This window comes from Oncorhynchus kisutch, unplaced genomic scaffold (genome assembly GCF_002021735.2).
Source record: "Oncorhynchus kisutch isolate 150728-3 unplaced genomic scaffold, Okis_V2 Okis06b-Okis10b_hom, whole genome shotgun sequence".
NCBI classification, from domain to species: Eukaryota; Metazoa; Chordata; class Actinopteri; order Salmoniformes; family Salmonidae; genus Oncorhynchus; species Oncorhynchus kisutch.
The window spans coordinates 3757594-3779823 of record NW_022261983.1 but is presented as its reverse complement, the minus strand read 5'-3'; the positions used below and the strand labels follow the sequence as shown (position 1 = coordinate 3779823).

Below are 22230 nucleotides of genomic sequence, written 5' to 3'. Positions count from 1 at the left end.
TATGATTTAAAGGCTAAACTGATTCTAGATCAGCACTCTGAGATACTTTATGGATACAGATATAGTTGTCATAACAGTGTTGAGGTTGGCCTGAACTATTGTGAGGTTGATCCTTTCTTTCTCTACCTCCCTCCTCTCTTTTCTCCTCCTCTCTCCTCCTTCCTCTCTCTCCCTCCTCTCCAGAGTCTCTGAAGGACCTGGTTGCCATGGAGGTGGATGGCCCACAGACGGACGTAAAGAGCGAGCTACCCACCCCGCCGCCATCCGACGTGGGCTCTCCCACTTCCTACTCCCACTGTGGCAGCGACTCAGAACCCGACAGCCCCATGGGGGAGGACAGCAAGGTGGGTTTCACAACCTGAGACGTGAAACCTCACTGAAAAGCATTGAGTGGAGCCAGTCAGGATACTGGATGTTACCCGTAACTAGGGTTGACCTTTTTGTGGAATATTCAGAGGTGGGAACTTTCCGTGGGAGTTAACGGGAATATATGGGAATTAATATTAATACCATTTAAATATAGATGTTTTTTGCATTGGATATATTTACCATATCATATGGAGACATAAACATAAACATTTTACCTTATCATAAGTAGACACAATTGCAAATGATGAAATCCTTCCAATAGGAAAAAAAACGATTTAGTTACTAATTTAACTTTAATTAAATGAGTTGACTCTTCACATGGGAGGATTTTACTGAACAACAAAAAGGGAATATTGAATGATTCCCAATGATCCATGGCATCTCCCAAAAATGTTTTCAACATACATCTGTAAAATGATAGTCTAGAAACTAAAGCCTTGGTTGTCTTCCTCTCAAGCTTCCATGTCTTCTCCCTGGACCTGCTCAATGTCCACCTCTTGAACATCAGACTCTGAGGCCTCATCTTCACTATCACTTTCTAACCTTGTTGAGGATGGCTCATTGTCAGACTCAAAAAGCCTCAAATATGCCTGGATGGCCACCAAATTTTCAACCCTTGTGTTGGTCAGCCTGTTGCGGGCTTTGGTTTGTGTGTTCCCAAACAAGGACCAGTTGCGCTCTGAGGTGGCTGATGTTGGTGGGATTTGGAGGATGATGGAGGCAACAGGGGAAAGAGCCTCAGATCCACAAAGTCCCTTCCACCAGGTGGCTGATGAGATATGTTGGCACGACTGCCATATTGCATCTCCATCCCAAAGCTCTTGCTTGGAAGTGTACTTCGACAGACTGCCAAGAACCTTGCCCACATCCAGGCCAAGGTGGCGAGACACGGTAGTGATGACACCATAGGCCTTGTTGATCTCTGCACCAGACAGGATGCTCTTGCCAGCATACTTGGGGTCCAACATGTACACTGCAGCGTGTTTGGGCTTCAGGAAGAAGTCTTAATGTTTTTTGATGTATTTCAAAACTGCAGTTTCCTCTGCTTGGAGCAACAGTGAAGTGGGCAGGAAAGTACGGATTTCTTCTCTTACATCTGCATCTGCGAGTCTGAACATCAGACAGGATGGCATTGTCTCCCTCAATCAGTGCAATGGCTACTGCTATAGGTTTCAGGCTGCTTACCACTCTCTCCCAAAATACATCATCCAGGAGGAGGATGGGGCTGTCCATATCGGCAGACTGTTTCTTGGAGAGACTCCTTCCCCTCCAGGAGGCTGTCAAACATGATGACAACACCATCCCAACAGGTGTTGCTGGGCAGCTTCAATGTGGTGCTCTTATTCTTCTCACTTTGCTTGATGAGGTAGATTGCTGCTATAACTTGATGACCCTTCACATACCTAATCATTTCCTTGGCTCTCTTGTAGAGTGTATCCATTGTTTTCAGTTCCATGATGTCCTTGAGGAGCAGATTCAATGCATGAGCAGCACAGCCAATGGGTGTGATGTGAGGGTAGGACTCCTCCACTTTAGACCAAGCAACCTTCATGTTCGCAGCATTGTCTGTTACCAGTACAAATACCTTCTGTGGTCCAAGGTCATTGACTGTCTTCAGTTTATCTGGCTGTGTGCCTGGAGTTAAGCGAGAACTTGGGTAAATGAGGGAATACGATAATAAGTTATAGTTCTTAGTTGTAATTCCCTGATTCCAATTCTAGTTCCAGTTCCATCTCTGCCTCTTGCTTTAGTTGTATTTCTAACCCTGACTCCTTGTGTTCTGTCCTCTCCCGTCCAGCCGGCGGTCAATCTGATGGACACGTCCACTCCGGGCAGTGCTGGCATGCTGGACCGCTCCCGCATGGCGCTGTGCACATTCACCTTCCTCTTCCTCTCCCTCAATCCCCTGGCTGCCATGCTGTGTGGAGGGATGGGCTCCAGCACCACCGCTAACAACCAAGCAGTGCATCCTGGGACAGGCAGGATCATGCTGGGCCTAGACAACGCAGGTATGGAGGGAGGGAGGGAGGGAAAGAGGGAGGGTGGCGGAGGTGTGTTATCTTACTCCTAGTGAGTTCATCTAATACTCCCATGTGTATTTTCTTGTCCAAGTCCATCTCTTCTTTGTCTGTGTGTGTGTTTGCGTGCGCGTCTCAAACTCGTTATGTGTTGTTGTATCTCCAAAAGTAATTCTGTATGGGTGTCTCCAAAAGTCATCCTCTCTCTGTGTTCTCCTCCTAGCTGACTCGTGGGGCTGGATGGACTGGGTGCTACCCACTCTGTTGGTGTGGCTGCTGAATGGTGTGCTGGTGGCTGGGGTTCTGGTCAGAGTGTTGGTCTATGGAGAGCCAGTCACCAGGCCCCACTCTGGATCCTCCGTGCTGTTCTGGAGGCACCGCAAGCAGGCAGACCTCGACCTGGCACGGGTGAGAATATGGAGAATGTGATTTCGTCAAAATGGCATCCTATTCCCTATATAGTGCACTATGTAGGGAATAGGGTGTATGGTGTTCACTCACTGCTGTACAGTGGTTCTTCCTTTAAAAGTTACAAGCTTGTGCTGCGACCATTAGTGCTAGATGGTGGCATTCTGTCATTGCGCCACACTATCACAAGGCAGAGTTAGAACGCTGATCTATCGATAGTCTAAACTGTGGCACAAATTGACTGTCTTTTCTTAAATTAAGGCATCAGGCAACAACAAAAAAACTGTCGCTGTGTGCCTGGAGTTAAGCGAGAACTTGGGTAAATGAGGGAATTACACTTGACATGTGGACTGCCGAATTTCCCAAAAATAGGCACGCTGGGCTTTTGGTTTCTCTCCCTCTAAAAACAGAAATAAATCATTCTAAATAACAAAACTGGCTTTATTTACAAATTATTAAGAATGTCTCACCCCGTGTTCAAGAATGGCCTTTTTCCCTTTATTCAGATTATAACCTCTCACTTTCAATTATTTGAAAACAAAATCATCTCTAAAATATCATATTGTGGTTAAACTCAAATATTCTAATAGAAAAAAAAATAAACGTTATTATTGGAACCTTTTTTATCAAGTGGAAGTGGAGAAAAGTAAGGAACTTGTCTGTCGGCCCTGCATTAACCTCTAGTGACACCCCATCCCGTGAACGGGACCGTTGTCATCATCTGACACTAATTAGCATAACGCAACGGACGTCAATATTCCTAGAAAATATTCCTATTCATGAGACACAGCTTAGCCCTTTGTTAATCACCCTGTCATCTCAGATTTTCAAAATATGCTTTACAGCCACAGCAAGACAAACATTTGTGTAAGTTTATCGATAGCCTAGCATTTTGTCCAGCTAGCAGCAGGTAACTTGGTCACGGAAATCATTAAAGCAATCAAATTAAATTGTTTACCTTTGATGAGCTTCGGATGTTTTCACTCACGAGACTCCCAGTTAGATAGCCAATGTTCTTTATAGTATATATTAAAAAATATATTTTTTATACTTTATATTATTTTTGTAGGTGAAATAGCTCCGTTTTTTTTCTTCACGTTTGGCTGAGAAATTGCCCGGAAATTGCAGTCAGGAAAACGGCGAAAAATATTCCAAATTAGCTCCATAATATCGACAGAAACATGGCAAACGTTGTTTATAATCAACCCTCAAGGCGTTTTTCAAATATCTATTCAATAATATATCAACTGAGACTGGTGGCTTCTTAGTAGGAGAAAGAGAAACAATGGCCGCATTTGTCCTTTACGCACCAAACACTATGAGAGACTTCAGCTGACCACTGACGCAATGTTGACGTTCAGGCTCATTTTTCAAAATAAAAGCCTGAAACTATGTATTGTGACACTAGACACATTAGGGAAGCCATAGAAAAAGGAATCTGGTTGATAACCCATTCACTGCTCAATAGGGACGCATAGGAATGCAGAGCCTTCTAAATAAGAGTCCCTTCCTGTTTGGATTTTTCTCAGGCTTTCGCCTGCAACATCAGTTCTGTTATACTCACAGACAATATTTTTACAGGTTTGGAAACTTTAGAGTGTTTTCTATCCTATGATGTCAATTATATGCATATTCTAGCATCTTGTCCTGATAAAATATCCCATTTACTACGGGAACGTTATTTTTCCAAAAATGAAAATACTGCCCCCTAGTCACAATTTAAAGACCAAAATTGGTAAAAGAAAATTGTGATAAATAAAAATATATACCGGTTTCATTTAAGGACCAAAAAAATGCCAGCTGTGCCATTATAGATTGTAAAATAGTTGGGAAGAGAAACATATTGTTTTTTTAATGGTAACTGTGTTCATAAAAAAACGATGACATTGTGACCAGAGAGAACAGATGAAATTGACAGTTTTCATCAAACCAGCTTCTTTCAATGGTGCCACACGTTCCAGGGTTAGGACTGTAACCACCAGGAGGACTTGAAAACAATGTTTCCATAACCTACTGCAGGCCTGAAACCTAAGGGTTTAACCTTCTGAATGAATGATTATATTGAAGATAGAAGCCGCCTCTTAATGAGTACCGAGAGCCCATCTTATCCAATGATTATTATTGTTACTATTAACCCTGCATTATAGTTCTATAAAAGCCCCTTAGATAGTAGATAACGTTTTCCAACACTTGTTTTTCACAAGGGCTATTAGCAGGACAATAGACATGATGTGGTCCCAAAAACACCTCTCTGACATAGGGTCCAGCATATCTCTTGATGTCATTGAATGTCTCGCCAGCTTTGATCCATGGCTGGCCTGCAGCACGCAAAGTTATTTGTTTGTCAGACGAATCATTGGGTCAAAACAAGAGAACACACATGGTTAATGTTCTGAGGAAGAAAAAATAAATAAAAAATAAATAAAAATAATAATAATAATTAGATAGTGTCTTACAGAGCCTTTCCGTAAGTTCACTCCAGTTTCTTCAACTGTCTTTTGACGGTAATTAGAGTGATGTTGTGCCGTGATGCCAGCACATTCCAGACTGCCTTTGCCGATCGCTCATCATCTTCAACCATCAGTGAGTCGATGGCTTGAATAGTCTCGATGTCAAAATGTGCAGCATACAGTAAAGACCAACAGTCAATTTATTTAGGCATTATTATTAGGCCTATTTTACAGTATTGTAGCCTACTGTACCTGTTCATTTTCCTGGGCTTTCATGTTCGGCATAACACCGGCAAATAGCACTGTCCGTGACCATAATCCCCAAGTCAAACAGTATTTTACCCACATGTTTAATTATTTAAGACTCTTTTCTCTTCTCTGTGCTGGAGTTCTTTTAAGTCGTCCACCCCTGATGGGCTATCAGCAGGACAACAGGCTGCGTTGTTTTCTAACCTCATCTGGATGGTTCCATAACTAATTACTATTACTATTAATATCACTGAATGACAGAAATATTGGAATAAAGTAGGCTAATGAAGCCAACAAATTGTTGCTTACTGGAACACCCAAAGTCAATAATAATAATAATCCAATTGTTATAAGAGGATTTGAAGCAGTAGCCTACCAGCGTGTAGCTTTTAGCCTACCAGCGTGTAGCTTTTAGCCTACCAGCGTGTAGCTTTTAGCCTACCAGCGTGTAGCTTTTAGCCTACCAGCGTGTAGCTTTTAGGCTACCAGCGTGTAGGTTTTTCAGCACCGCTTTGCGCTCCTCTAAGACAAGCATGGGGACTAGACTTGATAAATCAATGAGATTTTCATTTTCACTGAATCTATTTGGGTATTGGTTAGCCTGCAATTAGGGTGTGGAAATGTTCTGATTACTTTGCTCTTCACTCGCAGTCACTTAGTAGCCTACTCCCGACCGGTCACGTTGTACAGTGCCATATTTTCCTAATGGAAACGCAGAGGCTTTCGTTTTTCTTGGAATAGACACACCATAATATTAATCAAATTAATTAAGCTACATTTCTTATTCAATCCCGTGTACTATGTTCTTACAAAACGGTTTTAAATTTGGTAGTACAGCCAATTATTAAAAACAGTCAAATGCTTCTCAAAGATGCCCTCTGGTGGTCAAACTAGCAGTAACTAGCATTAATGGCAACAATGGCTAACACTTAAATAACGTGCCATAGAATTCTGCGGCAGCCCGCAAGCTGTGCTGCAGTGCAACGCAACTTTTAGGAAGAACCACTCTATAATGTAGATAGAAACGGGGCAATCCAAGAGGTTGCTATAAAATGAATGTCAAAACAGTTTTCTGTCATAAATTACACAGAATGAATCATTAGATTGTTCTCTACAATATTATAACCTTAATAAACTTGTACTTTACACGGTTGACAAATGTAATGTTCATTTGCTGTGACCATTTAGACTACACCGCTGTAGGTTGTATCTCTTTCAAATTTGGTGTTGTGAGGGTTACTTACCCACCTCTCTCCCTCCCCCAATAGGGAGACTTTGCCCAGGCCAGTCAGAACCTATGGACCTGCCTCAAGGCCCTGGGTCGCCCGTTACCCACCTCTCAGTTGGACCTGGCCTGTGCCGCCCTGTGGGCCCTGCTCCGCCTCTGCCTCCAGCGATTAGGGGTGGGTCGCTGGTTGGCTGCCAGGGCTGGGGGGCTCCGCGCCAGGGGGCTCCGGGAGGATGCTCGCATGAGCAGCCGCGATGCTGCCCTGGTCTACCACCGCCTGCACCAGCTGCACATGACCGGTAGGTGGAAATGGGACTTGACCTGTGGCTCAAATGCTAAGGGTAAGGCTAACCTTGTCTACCGTGTCAATGTTACCAGCTAGTTGATTGATATGATTTAAGTGTCATATACCTACCGGTACCCAGCCCACATGGGCTTACAAGACACTACAGAACAAAATAACATTTTACAAATGATATGCATACAGTGATCATTGCCGGTACAGCTACCATCTAGCAGCGCTACACAACCGGCTACCACCTAGCCGCCCTACACAACCGGCTACCATCTAGCCGCCCTACACAACCGGCTACCATCTAGCCGCGTTACACAACCGGCTACCATCTAGCCGCCCTACACAACCGGCTACCATCTAGCCGCCCTACACAACCGGCTACCATCTAGCCGCCCTACACAACCGGCTACCATCTAGCCGCCCTACACAACCGGCTACCATCTAGCCGCGCTACACAACCGGCTACCATCTAGCCGCGCTACACAACTGGCTACCATCTAGCCGCGCTACACAACTGGCTACCATCTAGCAGCGCTACACAACCGGCTACCATCTAGCAGCGCTACACCAACAATACATTTCTCCTTCTCCTCCAGGCATTATGAACAAACTGAGCAATCTCAAACATGCCCTGTTAAGCCTCCGCTCGTCCCGTTATCACCACCGTGTCCCTGCTCGTCCCGTTATCACCAACGTGTCCCTGCTCGTCCCGTTGTCACCACCGTGTCCCTGCTCGTCCCGTTGTCACCACCGTGTCCCTGCTCGTCCCGTTGTCACCACCGTGTCCCTGCTCGTCCCGTTATCACCACCGTGTCCCTGCTCGTCCCGTTATCACCACCGTGTCCCTGCTCGTCCCGTTATCACCACCGTGTCCCTGCTCGTCCCGTTATCACCACCGTGTCCCTGCTCGTCCCGTTGTCACCACCGTGTCCCTGCTCGTCCCGTTGTCACCACCGTGTCCCTGCTCGTCCCGTTGTCACCACCGTGTCCCTGCTCGTCCCGTTATCACCAACGTGTCCCTGCTCGTCCCGTTGTCACCACCGTGTCCCTGCTCGTCCCGTTGTCACCACCGTGTCCCTGCTCGTCCCGTTGTCACCACCGTGTCCCTGCTCGTCCCGTTGTCACCACCGTGTCCCTGCTCGTCCCGTTGTCACCACCGTGTCCCTGCTCGTCCCGTTGTCACCACCGTGTCCCTGCTCGTCCCGTTGTCACCAACGTGTCCCTGCTCGTCCCGTTGTCACCACCGTGTCCCTGCTCGTCCCGTTATCACCACCGTGTCCCTGCTCGTCCCGTTATCACCAACGTGTCCCGTAACCAGAATACCTCAGGGTTGTCACCAACGTGTCCCGTAACCAGAATACCTCAGGGTTGTCACCAACGTGTCCCGTAACCAGAATACCTCAGGGTTGTCACCAACGTGTTCCGTAACCAGAATACCTCAGGGTTGTCACCAACGTGTCCCGTAACCAGAATACCTCAGGGTTGTCACCAACGTGTCCCGTAACCAGAATACCTCAGGGTTGTCACCAACGTGTCCCGTAACCAGAATACCTCAGGGTTGTCACCAACGTGTCCCTGCTCGTCCCGTAACCAGAATACCTCAGGGTTGTCACCAACGTGTTCCTGCTCGTCCTGTAACCAGAATACCTCAGGGTTGTCACCAACGTGTCCCGTAACCAGAATACCTCAGGGTTGTCACCAACGTGTCCCTGCTCGTCCCGTAACCAGAATACCTCAGGGTTGTCACCAACGTGTTCCTGCTCGTCCTGTAACCAGAATACCTCAGGGTTGTCACCAACGTGTCCCTGCTCGTCCTGTAACCAGAATACCTCAGGGTTGTCACCAACGTGTCCCTGCTCGTCCTGTAACCAGAATACCTCAGGGTTGTCACCAACGTGTCCCTGCTCGTCCTGTAACCAGAATACCTCAGGGTTGTCACCAACGTGTCTCAGATCCTCATACAGTGGGAAATAAAACAAACACTAAATGGATTCAGATTCCCCCAAGATCACACAGTAGGTACATTCTCTCCTCTGCAGTACTACTGTCCAATACAGAGTTATCCACTAGCTCCCTACTCCTACACACTTTTTATGTAGACCTGAGAGGAATGGATGTGTGTTTTCAGGAGTCTTTGTCTGATAATCCTGTGTGTTTTCTGTGTTTGTTCAGACAAGCTGTCTATAATCAACGGGTGTGTGTGCAGGTAAGCTGGGCGGTAGCCACCTGTCTGCGGTTCACATGGCTCTGAGTGCTGTAAACCTGGCCGAGTGTTCAGGCTCCTGTCTCCCCGTGGCCACGCTAGGAGAGATCTACGTCTCTGCAGCCCTACGAGTCAAAGCCAGCCTACCCAGACTCCTTCACTTCTCCTCCGTGAGTAACCGAGTTAGGTTACCAAGTGGTGTGGGTATTTGTGAGAGTGGGGGCGAGGGGAAGGCGTTGGCTATAATGTGTGGTTTGTTGCTCAGTGTATCGTGTGTGTCTGTCTCTGTGTCTCTACCTCGTTACTCACTCCTGTATCTCCATGTCTCTCTCCATCCCCAGCGTGTGTTCCTGAGCAGTGCCCGCCAGGCGTGTCTCTCCTCCAGTGGCAGTGTCCCCCCGGCCATGCAGTGGCTCTGTCACCCTCTGGGCCACCGCTTCTTTGTGGACGGGGACTGGGCCGTCCGCAGCACCCCCAAAGATAGCATCTACAGCCAGGCAGGGAACACAGGTCAGTACTGTAGACACACCTACTGCACTGTCGGAACTAGAAGCACAAGCATTTCACTACACCTGCAACAACATCTGATAAACACGTGTATGTGACCAATAGCACCTTATTCCCTGGTATATGGTGTACAACTATTGACAAGAGCCCCTCAGAAGAATGAGCGTTGAGAGGCTCTACAGGTGGACAGCTTGTGTCTTTATGAAAGGAAACACCTGTCATGGAAACTGGTTATGATGAAAGCAATATGGGCAACAAGTTTTCATTGTCTAGGTTGCCATGACTATGCTAACCCTAATTCTTCTCTCTCTGTCTCCGTAGTGGACCCTCTGGCCCAGGTGACCCAGGCCTTTAGGGAACACCTTTTGGAGAAGGCTCTATACTGTGTGGCCCAGCCCCGGGGGGAGAAGACCCCCAGTGATGGAGAGGGGTAGGTGCAACACACAGCCAAATAGTGTTCTCAGGTTATCTGCAGAAGTCTTAAAAGTTGACTTTATCAATTTTAGCGTGGTGGCTAAGTTAGCTGACGTTTCTAGTGGCTGTGGAGAACCAGGGTGTGGAGAACCATCTAACATTGAGTTGTAAAATACAGAATGTTGACTTTAATATTTTAGGCCTTATTTTGTCTTAAATTGTCTACAATCACTTTTTGAACAAGCCTTTTACGTGTGTGTTCTCAAGGAGAACTAAGTCTTTTAAATACTTTTAACTAACTACAGTTGAAGTCGAAAGTTTATATTCACCTTAGCCAAATACATTTAAACTCAGTTTTTCACAATTCCTGACATTTAATCCTAGTAAAAATTCCCTGCCTTAGGTCAGTTAGGATCACCACTTTATTTTAAGAATGTGAAATGTCAGAATAATAGTAGAGTGATTTATTTCAGCTTTTATTTCTTTCATCACATTCCCAGTGGGTCAGAAGGTCACATACACTCAATTAGTATTCGGTAGCATTGCATTTAAATGGTTTAACTTGGGTCAAACGTTTCGGGAAGCCTTCCACAAACTTCCCACAATAACTTGGGTGAATTTTGGCCCATTCCTCCTGACAGAGCTGGTGTAACTTAGTCATTTATTTTTTACCTTTATTTAATTAGGCAAGTCAGTTAAGAACAAATTCTGATTTTCAATGACTGCCTAGGAACAGTGGGTAAACTGCCTTGTTCAGGGGCAGAAAGACAGATTTTTTTTAACCTTGTCAGCTCAGGGATTCAATAGTGCAACCTTTCGGTTAATAGACGAACGCTCTAACAACTAGGCTACCTGCCGCGGTTTGTGGGCCTCCTTGCTCGCACACGCTTTTTCAGTTCTGTCCTCAAATTTTCTATAGGTTGGGGTCAGGGCTTTGTGATGGCCACTCCAATACCTTGACTTTGTTGTCCTACGGCCATTTTGCCACAACTTTGGAAGTACGCTTGGGGTCATTGTCCATTTGGAAGACCCATTTGTAATCACGCTTTAACTTCCTGACTGATGTCTTGAGTTGTTGCTTCAATATATTCACATAAGTTTCCTCCATCTATTTTATGAAGTACACCAGTCCCTCCTGCAGCAAAGCACCCCCACAACATGATGCTGCCACCCCCGTGCTTCACGGTTGGGATGGTGTTCTTCGGCTTGCAAGCCTCCCCCTTTTTCCTCCAAACATCATAACGATGGTCATTATGGCCAAACAGTTCTATTTTTGTTTCATCAGACCAGAGGACGTTTCTCCAAAAAATACGATCTTTGTTCCCATGTTCAGTTGCAAACCGTAGTCTGGATTTTTTATGGCGGTTTTGGAGCAGTGGCTTCTTCCTTGCTGAGCGGCCTTTCAGGTTATGTCGATATAGGGCTCGTTTTACTGTGGATATAGATACTTTTGTACCTGTTTCCTCCAGCATCTTCACAAGGTCCTTTGCTGTTGTTCTGGGATTGATTTGCACTTTTCACACCATAGTTCATTCATCTCTAGGAGACAGAACGCGTCTCCTTCCTGAGTGGTATGACGGCTGCGTGGTCCCATGGTGTTTATACTTGCGTACTATTGTTTGTACAGATGAACGTGGTACCTTCAGGTGTTTGGAAATTGCTCCCAAGGATGAACCAGACTTGTGGAGGTCTACAATTATTTTCTGAGGCTGATTTCTTTAGATTTTCCCATGATATCAAGCAGTGGCACTGAGTTTGAAGGTAGGCCTTGAAATACATCCACAGGTACACCTCCAATTGACTCATGATGTCAATTAGCCTATCCGAAGCTTCTAAAGCCATGACATAATTTTCTGGAATTTTCCATACTGTTTAAAGGCACAGTCAACTTAATGTATAACTTCTTAACTTCTGACCCACTGGAATTGTGATACAGTGAATTTTAAGTGAACTAATCTGTCTGTAAACAATTCTTGGAAAACTTACTTGTGTCATGCACAAAGTAGATGTCCTAACCGACTTGCCAAAACTATAGTTTGTTAACAAGAAATTTGTGGAGTAGTTGAAAAACAAGTTTTAATGACTCCAATCTAAGTGTATGTAAACTTCCAACTTCAACTGTAAGCTGTGTGTGTTCTCTCAAGGACAACTAATAGTATTTTAAATACTTTTAACTAACTCAGCTGTGTGTGTGTTCCTCAGGGAGAACTAATAGTCTTTTAAATACTTTTAACTAACTAAGCTCTGTGTGTGTTCCTCAGGGAGAACTAATAGTCTTTTAAATACTTTTAACTAACTAAGCTGTGTGTGTATTCCCCAGGGAGTATGCGGATGCTCTGGAGTACCTTCAGCTGTTGACTAGTGCATCAGACGCCGCCGGAGCCAACACCCAGTCCTTCGCCATCGGATCCAACATGGCTACCGTCACTGGTATGACTTATATTTATATGTCTTTATGCTGTGGTCCGAGTTTCATCTCTGCAGTTCAGGCACAATACTGGGTGTCTCTCATTTAGGGTGTACTTGACAGTGTATCTGTAGTCTAAAGTGGCTTCCTCTTCTTATCTCCTTTCCTTCAGTCACACTGATCTTCAGTAACATGTCTCTATCTTCTGACATTGCATCCACTGATCCCTGTGTTGTCAGATCAGTGCAATCAAAGACAAGGAGAGGAAGCCACTCTAGACTGTTGAGATGCCCCCTCAGATAGCCTCGCTCCTTTCAGCACCTCTCTCTCTCTCGCTCATTTTCTCTGAGAGGAGATGGGAGGTTAAAAGGCATGGTCCTCTGCATCGCTCCATCTTCCAGTCCTGTCAAGCCTCTAATCATCTTGAAGAAGTAGCTAGAGAAGGAAGAGCTTTTGAAAGGAGACTTTTCTTGGCATGGTGTTAGATTTCCCAGTCAGCATAGCTGTCTCTTTGTGTGAGTGTGCGTTTGATTGGATGTGATTTATTAGGATCTCCATTAGCCGACGCCAATGGGAGCTATTCTTACTGGAGTACGACACATAACCAAAAATACATTACAGACAAAATACTTAACATTTTAAAGTGTGTGTGTGTGTGTGTGTGCATCTATCAGTTACACATACGTCAGTACATACACACAACAAGTAGGTCACATGGGGGAGAGGCGGTTTTTATTATTATTTGTAAAAATGTATTTCACCTTTTTATTTAACCAGGTAGGACAGTTGTGAACACCTTTATTTAACCAGGTAGGCCAGTTGTGAACACCTTTATTTAACCAGGTAGGCCAGTTGAGAACACCTTTATTTAACCAGGTAGGACAGTTGTGAACACCTTTATTTAACCAGGTAGGCCAGTTGAGAACACCTTTATTTAACCAGGTAGGACAGTTGTGAACACCTTTATTTAACCAGGTAGGCCAGTTGTGAACACCTTTATTTAACCAGGTAGGCCAGTTGAGAACACCTTTATTTAACCTGGTAGGCCAGTTGTGAACACCTTTATTTAACCAGGTAGGCCAGTTGAGAACACCTTTATTTAACCAGGTAGGCCAGTTGAGAACACCTTTATTTAACCAGGTAGGCCAGTTGAGAACACCTTTATTTAACCAGGTAGGCCAGTTGAGAACACCTTTATTTAACCAGGTAGGCCAGTTGAGAACACCTTTATTTAACCAGGTAGGCCAGTTGAGAACACCTTTATTTAACCAGGTAGGCCAGTTGAGAACACCTTTATTTAACCAGGTAGGCCAGTTGAGAACACCTTTATTTAACCAGGTAGGACAGTTGTGAACACCTTTATTTAACCAGGTAGGCCAGTTGAGAACACCTTTATTTAACCAGGTAGGCCAGTTGAGAACACCTTTATTTAACCAGGTAGGCCAGTTGTGAACACCTTTATTTAACCAGGTAGGCCAGTTGAGAACACCTTTATTTAACCAGGTAGGACAGTTGTGAACACCTTTATTTAACCAGGTAGGCCAGTTGAGAACACCTTTATTTAACCAGGTAGGACAGTTGTGAACACCTTTATTTAACCAGGTAGGCCAGTTGTGAACACCTTTATTTAACCAGGTAGGCCAGTTGAGAACACCTTTATTTAACCTGGTAGGCCAGTTGTGAACACCTTTATTTAACCAGGTAGGCCAGTTGAGAACACCTTTATTTAACCAGGTAGGCCAGTTGAGAACACCTTTATTTAACCAGGTAGGCCAGTTGAGAACACCTTTATTTAACCAGGTAGGCCAGTTGAGAACACCTTTATTTAACCAGGTAGGCCAGTTGAGAACACCTTTATTTAACCAGGTAGGCCAGTTGAGAACACCTTTATTTAACCAGGTAGGCCAGTTGAGAACACCTTTATTTAACCAGGTAGGCCAGTTGAGAACACCTTTATTTAACCAGGTAGGACAGTTGTGAACACCTTTATTTAACCAGGTAGGACAGTTGTGAACACCTTTATTTAACCAGGTAGGACAGTTGTGAACACCTTTATTTAACCAGGTAGGACAGTTGTGAACACCTTTATTTAACCAGGTAGGACAGTTGTGAACAAGTTCTAATTTACAACTGTGACCTGGCCAAGATAAAGCAAAGCAGTGCGACACAAACAACAACACAGAGTTACACATGGAATAAACAAGCATACAATCAATAACACAATAGAGAAAAAAAAGGGGAAAAAGAGTCTATATACACTGTGTGTAAATGGCGTGGGGAGGTAGGAGGTGTGGGCTTTGGGGATGACCAGTGAGAGGTACCTGCTGGAGCGCGTGCTACGGGTGGGTGTTGTTATCGTGACCAGTGAGCTGAGATAAGGCGGAGCTTTACCTAGCATAGGCTTTTATAGATGACCTGGAGCCAGTAGGTCTGGCGATGAATATGTAGCGAGGGCCAGCCGACTAGAGCATACAGGTTGCAGTGGTGGGTGGTATAAGGGGCTTATAATAGACTGCATCCAGTTTGCTGAGTAGAGTATTGTAAGCTATTTGTTGTGCCGTGAGGTGTTGCTTTATTTGTTTTTTGAAACCAGGTTTGCTGTTCACTTGTGCTATATGAGATGTAAGGGAGTTCCATGCACTCATGGCTCTGTATAATACTGTATGTTTCCTAGAATTAGTTCTGGACCTGGGGACTGTTAAAATACCCCTGGTGTCATGTCTGGTGGGGTAAGTGTGTGTGTTTGTCAGTGCTGTGTCTAAGTTGACTATGCAAACCATTTTGAATTTCCAACATATTAATATTTATTATAAAAACTCTTAGCCAAGAGAGACTGGCATGCATAGTATTTATATCAGCCCTCTGATTACAAGGAAGAGCCAGACGTGCCGCTCTGTTCTGGTCCAGCTGCAGCTTAACTAGGTCTTTCTTTGCAGCACTTGACCATATGACTGGACAATAATCAAGATAAGCTCTAACTAGAGCCTGAAAGACTTGCTTTGTGGAGCGTGGTGTCAAAAAAGCAGAGCATCTCTTTATTACGGACTGACGTCTCCCCAGCTTTACAACCATTGAATCTATATGTTTTGAACCTGATAGTTTACAATCTAAGGTAACACCAAGTAATTTAGTCTCCTCAACTTGTTCAACAGCCACAACGTTCATTACCAGATTCAGCTGAGGTCTAGAACTTCGGCAATGATTTGTACCAAATACAATGCCCTTAGTTTAAGAAACCACTTTATTATTGGCTACCCATTCCAAAATGTACTGCTACTCTGTTAAGGGTTTCAGTGACTTTATTAGCTGTGGTTGCTGATGCGTATATGGTTGAATCATCAGCATACATGGACACACATGCTTTGTTTAATGCCAGTGGCAGATCATTGGAAAAATAGAAAAGAGTAGAGGGCCTAGAGAGCTGCCCTGCGGTACACCACACGTTACATGTTTGACATTAGAGAAGATTCCATTAAAGAAAACCCTCTGAGTTCTATTAGAGATATAGCTCTGAATTCATGATATGGCAGAGGGTGAAAAGCCGTAACGCATACATTTTCTCAACAGGTTATGGTTAATAATATCAAAGGCTGCACTAAAATCTAACAGTAAAGCTCCCACAATCTTCTTCTTATATATTTCTTTTGTGCCAGTCATTTGTGCCAGTGGAGTACATGTTGAGTGCCATTCTCTATAAGCATGCTGAAAGTCTGTTGTTAATTTGTTTGTTTGGTCAAACACTATTTTTTTCAACAGTTTGCTAAGTGCTGGCAGCAAGCTGATAGGTCTGCTGTTAGAAGCAGTAAAGGCCGCTTTACCACTCTTGGGTAGCAGAATGACTTTGTCTTCCCTCCAGGCCTGAGGACAAAGACTTTCCTCTGGGCTCAGATGAAAGATATGACAGATAGCAGTGGCTATAGAGTCAGCTACCATCCTCAGATGAAAGATATGACAGATAGCAGTGGCTATAGAGTCAGCTACCATCCTCAGTAGCTTTCCATTTGTAGTTTTTATTGAACCCTTATTTAACTAGGCAAGTCAGTTAAGAACAAATTCTCATTTACAATGACAGCCTACCATCTAAGTTGTCAATGCCAAGAGGTTTGACATTATTGATCGATGACAATAATTTTTCCACCTCTCCCACACTAACTTTACAAAATTCAAACTTACAATGCTTTTCTTTCAGTATTGTTTTTGTTATGCATGAATACGATGGCTCACTGTTCGTTGTTGGCATTTCCTGCCTAAGTTTGCCCACTTTGCCAATGAAGTAATCATTGAAATAATTGTCAACATCAAATTGTTTTGTGATGAATCAGCCATCTGATTTGATGAAAGCGGTGTTGGCCCAATGTTAAGCAAAGGAGGTCTTCTCCCTTGGAGAGATGTGGCTATCAGTATAGCTGCAGTATTAGCAGGGTGTGACCATGCCAGAGGGGGAACATGCCAGAGAACAGCTGGATTTGATCATGTGTGAAACGGAGAGAGATAAAGGAGGGATGGTGTCTGTGTTTCAGCATGTCTGGATAGTCCCACATAGATGTTCTAAACCTGTCAACATCATGTCAACTAACTATCCTCTAACCTTCAACATACATTTAAACCTAGCCCTAAACCTAAACTCTTCCCTAAACTTAACCCCAGGCCTCACCCAAAACATAACCCTTGCCCTTATCCTAAACCTAGCCCTAAACCTAAACTCTTCCCTAAACTTAACCCCAGGCCTCACCCAAAACATAACCCTTGCCCTTATCCTAAACCTAGCCCTAAACCTAAACTCTTCCCTAAACTTAACCCCAGGCCTCACCCAAAACATAACCCTTGCCCTTATCCTAAACCTAGCCCTAAACCTAAACTCTTCCCTAAACTTAACCCCAGGCCTCACCCAAAACATAACCCTTGCCCTTATCCTAAACCTAGCCCTAAACCTAAACTCTTCCCTAAACTTAACCCCAGGCCTCACCCAAAACATAACCCTTGCCCTTATCCTAAACCTAGCCCTAAACCTAAACTCTTCCCTAAACTTAACCCCAGGCCTCACCCAAAACATAACCCTTGCCCTTATCCTAAACCTAAACTCTTCCCTAAACTTAACCCCAGGCCTCACCCAAAACATAACCCTTGCCCTTATCCTAAACCTAAACTCTTCCCTAAACTTAACCCCAGGCCTCACCCAAAACATAACCCTTGCCCTTATCCTAAACCTAAACTCTTCCCTAAACTTAACCCCAGGCCTCACCCAAAACATAACCCTTGCCCTTCTCCTAAACCTAACCCCAAACATAACCCTGAACTTAACCCCAGCAAGCTGTTGTGTATCAACAGAGTTACAGTTGATATCTCTAGATCAGCTACAGGAACTATCCCAATAATAACCTGTCTCTGTGTGTATTTTCTTTATTGACTGTGTGTAAACCTTGTCTGGGACCTCCAGGCTGTGACCTTCATTCCAAATGGTGGTCGTCGGTTGCCGTGGTGATCATTAACTGGCTTCAAGGAGACGACGCAGCGGCTGAGAGACTGTACCCCGCCGCCGAGCACCTGCCCCGTAGTCTACAGACTGCAGAGTGAGTGTACACGCACGCAAGCGCGCGCACACACACATACACACACAGCCGAGGGACTGTACCAAGCTGTAGTAGAACATTCCGGAGTGACATACAGATTACCACACACACACACACACACACACTTCCCCAGTTCTTCTCCACCACCTTTCTGAAAAGAGTTGTTCATGTGTCCTCAGGAGTCCGTTGCCCAAGGCGTCTTTGAACACGTTCCGAGCGGTGCGCGCCATGCTGACCAAACCAGAGAACTGTCAGCTGAGTCTGAGCCACAGTGAGAGGGCCAGCGGCCTGCTGAGAGACAGCCTCAACCTGGGACCACACTGTCACAGCAGCAGCCTAGACAAGGTACACACACACATATATACACACACACACACACACACACACACACACACACACACACACACACACACAGCAGCTATGGCCAGAGCTGTGGTGCATTGTAGTTGCATTGCATGTGTCTCTCAGCTGGGTGCAATGTTCCTGCAGTGCAAGACAGAGCTGGGCCCTATACAGCACAATGGGCAGGAGACATCAACACACACTGTTACTGCCTTTCAAACTAATGTCATTTTCAATACGCACACCATAAGGTTTGCTTCTCTCTCTGTCTCTGTCTCTCTCTCGGTCTCTCTTTCTCGGTCTCTCTCGGTCTCTGTCTCTCTCTTGATCTCTCTCGGTCTCTCTCTGTCTCTCTCTCTCTGTCTCTCTCTCTCTCTGTCTCTCTCTCTCTCTCTCTCTGTCTTTCTGTCTCTCTTGATCTCTCTCTCTTGATCTCTCTCTTGATCTCTCTCTCTCTCTTGATCTCTCTCGGTCTCTCTCTGTCTCTTGATCTCTCTCGGTCTCTCTGTCTTTCTCTCTCTCTCTCTCTCCCTGTCTCTCTCTCTCGATCTCTCTCTGTCTTTCTGTCTCTCTCTCTTTATCTCTCCCCAGGTGGTCCAGTTGCTGCTGTGTGACCTGCTGCTGGTGATGCGGACTAACGTGTGGCGTCTTCAGCAGAGCTCCAGTCCCGGGGGTCTCTCCTTGCAGGCCTCCCCGGCCGAGCTGCACGGCTTCCAGCAGGACCTCTCCTCCCTCAGGAAGCTGGCCCAGAGCTTCAGGCCCGCCATGCGCAGGGTAGGACGTGGAGGAAGACATACATACACATGTAGACACGGGCACATACATGTATATGGACACAGGTTGATCTAGGTAGATTTCTCACTTCTCACTCATCAAACACTGTTCTCTCTCTCCCTCTCAGTTGTTTCTTCATGAGGCAACCGCCAGGCTGATGGCTGGGGCCAGTCCCACGCGAACACATCAGCTCCTGGACCGCTCGCTCAGACGCAGAGCCACCCCTGGAGCCAAGACGGGTAACTGCAGGGAGGGGTTTTTGTAGTTTGCGTGTGTGAGAAAGGTTCTGTGGGTTTTGTGTGCCTTTTTTAAGCCTTTCATAATGAGGTCTAAAGGGACACGGCGCGATATGAGTGTTATCTGTGTAGTATCCCTCTCTGTATCCCCACAACTCACGTGTGTGTGTGTGTGTGTGTGTGTGTGTGTGTGTGTGTGTGTGTGTGTGATTCTACAGAGGAGTGTGAGATGCGTCCTGGCCAGAGGGAGCAGGCTGAGGCGGTGATGTTGGCGTGTCGCTACCTGCCCCCCTCCTTCCTGTCGGCACCGGGCCAGCGGGTGGGCATGCTGGCGGACGCAGCCCGGACACTGGAGAAGCTGGGGGACAAGCGCACCCTCCACGACTGCCAGCAGATGATCATTAAGCTGGGCAGCGGCACCACTGTCACCTCTGCCTAGACGATACAGAGCGAGGCAGAGAGACCAGCCCCACACACACACACACACATGGATGAAGGAGGTTTTTGGCATTTGGCCTGCAGCTGACGAACAGACATACAGACAGTCTAACTAGACATTGAGAATCATATCAGGCATACAGACAGACGAATGAACATACCTGACAGTTACCTGCCATTAGTTTCATATCACCTGTCAGTAGACAGCTCTCAGAGTGACAGTTTAGCAGGGGAGGACTTCACCCCAGTAAAGTGTTGCTGTTGACATTGTTGACATGATCTGTCATGTAAGCTAGTCCTCATCCACCAGGATATATAGGTTCACATTTCTGGTTCTTTTCTATTCCCCTGCGTGAAATGCACTGTAGTGGCGGAGTGTGTCTACTGGGTGGAGTTCTGCCGCCCTCTGCAGGACTGTGAAGGTGTGATGGCTGGGAGTGTGTGTGTGTGTGTGTGTGTGTGTGTGTGTGTGTGTGAGAGAGAAGGGGAAAGGTTTTTACCTGCAGTTGTACACTACTAGCCCCATGTTTTGATTGGACGATGCACCTTACAAAGCGAAGCACTCTGTTGTGATTGGTGTGTTTACAGAGTGGTTGTCTGTCTGACTGGCTGCGGTGGGAGGAGCAAACTGCGTTGGGACAGACTGGTCTTTTTGAGGAGCACAACATTTCAGAAATATATGGTATAGAGCAGACGGGTTTCTCTATCATGTTGAAAAGAGGACCATGACAGATCTATACATTGTGTTTCTATCTGCGATGGTCTGAAATGTTGCATCTCTGTCACGTCGTTTAATCTGCACTGGCCCAGAGGGGCTGTATTTGAGGAGTTCTATAATATTGTAGCTTTTCCTTTTCATATTATTTTCTTTATTGTTGTTGCTGTGTATATATTTTACAATGTATTTATAATCTGTCTGAGATTTGTTCTGCTGATCAGTATTTTCCATTGGCCGGGTGATCATTTACTTTCCACCCTCATTGTGTAGCATAGCCAGAGGCACCCTATTCTCTATATAGTGCACTACTTCCTATAGACTCTAGTCAAAAGTAGTGCACCCCAAAAGGGAATAGGGTGCCATTTGGTATGTGTTACTCAACCTATGTTTGTTGCCATAGTTGGTAAGTGTATCAAAAAAGGGGACAGTGTCCATGTGCTTTTGGGGCCAAGGAGTGTCAAAGACCATTCAATATTGTCATCAGACTCATGTGAGCGTTTGCACTATTGCGCAAGGTGTGTGCTGCCACTATGATGATATCAGAAAGAGTTGGAGGTGTTGAGTCCTCGAGCGATAGGCTCCAGTCTAGGGTTGAGCCGCTGGGCCACCCATAACAGAACATTGACTTTAATGGGAATGTCCATTCCAATAATTATATTTCTATGGTGGTGCCCCCCCCCCCCCAAGTCACTCCGTTCAAGACCAATAGCTTACAAAAGAGCCCGAGTCTCATCTAGTATTTCTAGATCTCATGATTTAATTGACTCTTGTTATTATCATCTCTTCTTCAAAAGAAGGCCTGTAGCGAGGCTGCCACACCCTCCTGTAGTCAGGCCCCTGGGTCCTGTTCACTAGGCCCCAAATGGAAGAAAATGGGTTCTTGTCCAATAAGAAACTGTCATTTTTTGTTTTCCGTTGAAAAACGTTTTTAAAACGTGTGCTCCTTTTGAACAGGACCCATATGTTAAAAAGACAGAGTGAAAGAGTTGTGTGTGTGTGTGTGTGTACAACCCTGTTCCAGAACCACAGTTTTTGTTTTCAGAAGACTAAAACCCCATTTGGTTCTTTAGCATGCTTTTGTTGTGTTTATCCCAGGACATGCTAGTTTGTAATAGTGTATCATTGTAAATGACTGACTGAGGGACACTGGACTGATGATTCCTTCCCAGTGTGTTGGGTCAGTCTGTGGTGTGACTGTGTTAAATCATCACAACCACATCTGAACATGTAGTATTATTATTATTATTTAGTTTCTTAATCAACATATTCTTTCCTTCCCTGTCTTTCTCCTTCTTTGCTCATTGGTTTATTCCTGGATATGTAAATAAAAATACCATTTTGTAAGGAAATGCCTCAGGGTCTCTTGTGGTGCTTTGATGGTGGCGGGGGTTTGAGAGAAACTGAAACTACCCAACTGTTGCTAGTCCTGATCCTACAAGAAAATCTGATGTTCCCTTGAGAAAGGCACTTAACCCTAATTGCTCCAGGGTCACTGTTGATAATGGCTGACCCTGGCTGTGACCCCACTCTCAGATGGTGTCTCAGGGAGAGTGGGATAGGCAAAAAAAACATTGTATTGAACCTTTATTTAACTAGGCAAGTCA

The 22230-nt window shown here is 45.2% G+C and overlaps 1 protein-coding gene across 2 annotated transcripts in view; it reads left to right on the top strand.

Moving 5' to 3' along the window:
- The window catches only part of srebf1 (sterol regulatory element binding transcription factor 1), a 32743-nt gene extending 10764 nt beyond the window's left edge, over positions 1 to 21979 (top strand). For both annotated transcript variants that reach the window (XM_031813952.1, XM_031813951.1), the window contains exons 7-19: positions 184 to 344; positions 2168 to 2378; positions 2611 to 2795; positions 6763 to 7021; positions 9224 to 9390; positions 9562 to 9730; positions 10049 to 10157; positions 12462 to 12571; positions 17986 to 18118; positions 18298 to 18463; positions 19052 to 19234; positions 19362 to 19473; positions 19689 to 21979. In XM_031813952.1, coding sequence (XP_031669812.1) covers positions 184 to 344; positions 2168 to 2378; positions 2611 to 2795; positions 6763 to 7021; positions 9224 to 9390; positions 9562 to 9730; positions 10049 to 10157; positions 12462 to 12571; positions 17986 to 18118; positions 18298 to 18463; positions 19052 to 19234; positions 19362 to 19473; positions 19689 to 19909 — 2186 coding nt within the window. In that variant the 3' untranslated portion in view covers positions 19910 to 21979. The remainder of the gene's footprint in view (positions 1 to 183; positions 345 to 2167; positions 2379 to 2610; positions 2796 to 6762; positions 7022 to 9223; positions 9391 to 9561; positions 9731 to 10048; positions 10158 to 12461; positions 12572 to 17985; positions 18119 to 18297; positions 18464 to 19051; positions 19235 to 19361; positions 19474 to 19688) is intronic.
- The last annotated feature ends 251 nt before the right edge of the window (positions 21980 to 22230 follow it).